This window comes from Nicotiana tomentosiformis, chromosome 12, assembly GCF_000390325.3.
Source record: "Nicotiana tomentosiformis chromosome 12, ASM39032v3, whole genome shotgun sequence".
NCBI lineage: Eukaryota > Viridiplantae > Streptophyta > Magnoliopsida > Solanales > Solanaceae > Nicotiana > Nicotiana tomentosiformis.
The window spans coordinates 35,194,073-35,197,767 of NC_090823.1; the positions used below are offsets into that span (position 1 = coordinate 35,194,073).

A 3,695-nucleotide genomic window follows, 5' to 3' on the forward strand; every position below is an offset into this window, starting at 1 on the left:
CATCATAGATCTTTCGTCTACTTTAATTTGCTGGCAGGGTGTTGTAACTCTGGAACCGGCCTGTGTATACATCTTCTGATACATGTTTTGAAGGCTGCCAACTTGTGTAAGACACGTAGTGCAAACTAGAACCTGCTACTTTTTTTAGGCTACCAAATAACGCTATTACTTACTTCTTATTTCCAACATTGCAGAAAATATGGACAATTATGAGCTTCACTTTCTGTAATTTACTGGCATATACATTTATATTTTTGTTATACGGTAAAGCATATTGGTATGCAAAATAGTAGTTGCTGAAAGAACAACAGTAAATATGATCTATTTTTGGCTTTAATTTATTTTCTTTGTTCTGCTATCTACCGAATTTTCTACGCGACTATTCAAACTAAATAGAAATAAATTTACTTTTTGTTTGATGGGTGAAAATAGAACGATAAATAAATAGAAACAATGTTACTGTTTGTCCCACTACAGACATGGGATCCGAAGACTTATTCAAAGTGCTATTTTGTGATTAGTTTAATATAGCGATGTTACTCTCTTTCATCGCTCTAATTGAGCTTCTTAAACTATATCTCTAATTAATAACAATAAACTGATACATATCAAAGATATTTATCCATTCTTTTTATAAAATAATATAAGTTTGGCCCCGGCTCAGAACGGGTCATTCTATACTAATCTATAAGATATGGTAAAGTTATCTTACAACAAATACATTTCAACCCTCTTCTAAAAAATGAGCAAACAAATCGAAACTGCTGATAAAATAGTACCGAGTAAACAAACTACAACGGCAATGACGCCATTTATTAAAAAAGAGAGACTAGCCGATTTAGATACATAGTAAGTTACAAATATATTCAATACAATTCCAAAACATAGACCAAAACCTTAATAAAGATCGAAAATCTCATAGTCAAAAAACAACACCACGGTAACTATGAGATTTGTTTACTATAGTACACTGAAAGAAGGGTAATGAACTGATTTGCGAGGATTGAGTTGAAACGTCGATTCAAAACTTCAGCAGGAAAATTTATATTAAAGTACAAAACACCACAGAGAAAGAATTTTACAATGATTGTGAATTGGAAATTATGATAATTACTGCAGAATTCTCCTACAATACGTCGCATTTCACTTATTTATTCACTTGATTAAGACTCGATCTTGGTCCAATGATTGTACTACCAGTGTTCATTATTCACTTGATTAAGACTCGATCATACTTCTGGCGAAAGATGGTAAAATGAATGCTGCTTTGTGAATCTGAAAAAAAAAGACAATATGAAAAGAGAGAGTTATAAAATTTGACGAAGAACATACAGTAAAACGGAAAAAGAAATTGTGAGATATGAAGTTACATCAGAGTTGTAGAACTTGAGAGGTCCTAATTTGGACTTGACTTGAGTTGTCTCTTTGTCAATTGGATTTACTGGATTCTTGAAGTCAACTTCTGGCCCTTCAGTAGAGCAGAGCATATAACCAATCACACCGCTGAAATCAAAATATTTAAGACATCATTGATCAGTATCAGTTGAGAAAACTTAAACACAATTCCTTGAAAGTTTACTTGAAATAAAAATTTCAATTTTTGTGACATAATTTGAAACTTAATTGTGTGGCCATAACATTTGTCTATAGAAAAGTAAAACGGACTTCCAATTTTATAAATTTACATTGCATCGAAAAAGAGAGGAAGAGAGAGAGAGAAAAAGAATACGTGGGATATGTTGGAACGGTTGTCCAAGCATAGTTGACAGAACCCTTAAAGACTTGACGACAGTTAGCAATGATTTGCTTAATAATATGCATATGAAGCCAAATGCTTTCAGCCTGTGTGCATACAACTCCTCCTGGCCTAAGGGCTTTGGCTACTGCCTCAAAGAATGGCCTCTCAAACAAATCTTTTGCTGGACCTGAAATTATATATATTATTTTAGAAATCAATTACAGTTACGTTTATTAATTAGTTTTTTGGAATCAATTAGTTTCTTAGTAGCTTATTTAATAAGAATAGTCTTGGTATTAAATAGTAATAGCGTACCTATGGGATCAGAAGAGTCCACTATAATAGCATCATAATATCCTGCTTGTGCAGCCTTTACAAATGCAGCTCCTGAGAGTAAAGAGAACCAATGGTAGATGATTAATTAACCACAAAAAGAGGTAAAAATCAAGTGAAATAAAATATAAAACGAGACTATCATATACGCACCATCTCCGAGAACTAGGGTTACACGAGGATCGTTAAAATTAGCTGCCAGATAAGGGAAAAATTTTCTGGATATCTGTAAGAAAGAGAATTTTGTTTTTTTAAAAAAAAGAGAGAATATATTTATTCTTTTAGAAAAATAAAAAGAAATGCAATCTAAATCATTTTCTTTATGTGGGTAAAAGAAGTTTGACTTACATCAACTACCACGTCATCGATCTCAACAATGTCAATTTTTTCGATTGAAGGATAACGAAGCATTTCGAATAATGTAAAACCAATTCCTCCGCCGATGATCAAAACCTTTTTTGGGTTTGGGATGGAACCAAGTGGGAGATGAACAATCATTTCAGTGTATGGAAATCCACCATTCTCTGTATGTTGAATTGCTCCATCCAAAGTCAGAACCTTCCCATAAGTTGCTGACTGTATACGTGCACATGCAATAAACTAAAAGTAAATTAAAAGTATCACTTTAAATTAAAGCATGTGTATCAGAATATTAATTACCTCAAAGAGCATGACATCTTGGTAATCAGATTTCCCCTGGAATAGTAACTTCTCTACCTTAAGTGAGAATGCTTCACCTGCAAAATTAGATTATTTCAAATTAATGTATGCAGAGTTTACTTCGTCATAATTTATGTGATACTCTTTTTTTTTAGTTAGTTATTAAAAGAATAATAGCTTACTTCATATTTCCTTTTTAGCTCTTATTTTTAAACTCCAGCCCAGTCAAACACCATATTATAAATTATACACAAACCAAAATACAAGAGTACGATGCATTTGAGTTTCTTTCTTAGTACTAACCTGGCCATAATGCGCTAAACTCTGAAAACCAACCAGGCTTAATAGAGTTGGAGCTTCCCAGTAGCTCGTTGCCATTGTCATGGCTGATTGTCCCGTTCTGTTGTTCGGATGTCCCATTCTGGTGGCCGTTCCGATGTTCGAAAGTGCCATTCTGGTGCCCGTTTTGGTGTTTGGAAGTGCCATTCTGGTAGCCGTTGAGGTGTTCAGAAGTGCCATTTTGGTGGCCGTTCATGGGAATGGCACCATTCTTGAAGATGGTAGAGCCATTTGTGTTGGTAGATATGACTTCCATTTTCAAAATTAAACTAAACAAATTGGAGAAGAGAAAGTATTATGGCTTGTATTTTCTGAAAGCCTGCTGTACACTCCCATTAAACATCTATGCATTTAAATACAATTTGGACACCGAAGAGTGGAGGGCGCAACTCGATATGATATAATATAATAGAGTTAAAAATTTATTACAACGTGCAGGGTTAGACTGACATTTTGGAACTAAAATATAAGTTTGTCTCGGTGCAATTATTAGTAAATTAGTACCCTAATTTTACTAGTATATGTGTGTGCTCATTAATTTCTCTCTCCTTTTTTAAAAATTGCTTTAATCGTCTGCTTTCTTACTCCGGATCTGTTTACTCTTTAGGCAAAACTGTTTTTATCC

The 3,695-nt window shown here is 33.6% G+C and overlaps 1 protein-coding gene across 1 annotated transcript; it reads right to left on the bottom strand.

The window, feature by feature from the left end:
- Nucleotides 1–1,016: 1,016 nt before the first annotated feature.
- PMT (putrescine N-methyltransferase 1) lies at nt 1,017–3,392 on the bottom strand. The gene is made up of 8 exons (XM_009628459.4): nt 3,035–3,392; nt 2,732–2,808; nt 2,420–2,647; nt 2,225–2,297; nt 2,054–2,125; nt 1,730–1,925; nt 1,371–1,503; nt 1,017–1,275 (listed from the first exon to the last, which is right to left on the bottom strand). The coding sequence occupies exons 1-8, from the start codon at nt 3,324–3,326 to the stop codon at nt 1,219–1,221; spliced, it is 1,128 nt and encodes a 375-aa protein (XP_009626754.1). The 5' UTR covers nt 3,327–3,392; the 3' UTR covers nt 1,017–1,218.
- Between the last annotated feature and the right edge of the window lie 303 nt (nt 3,393–3,695).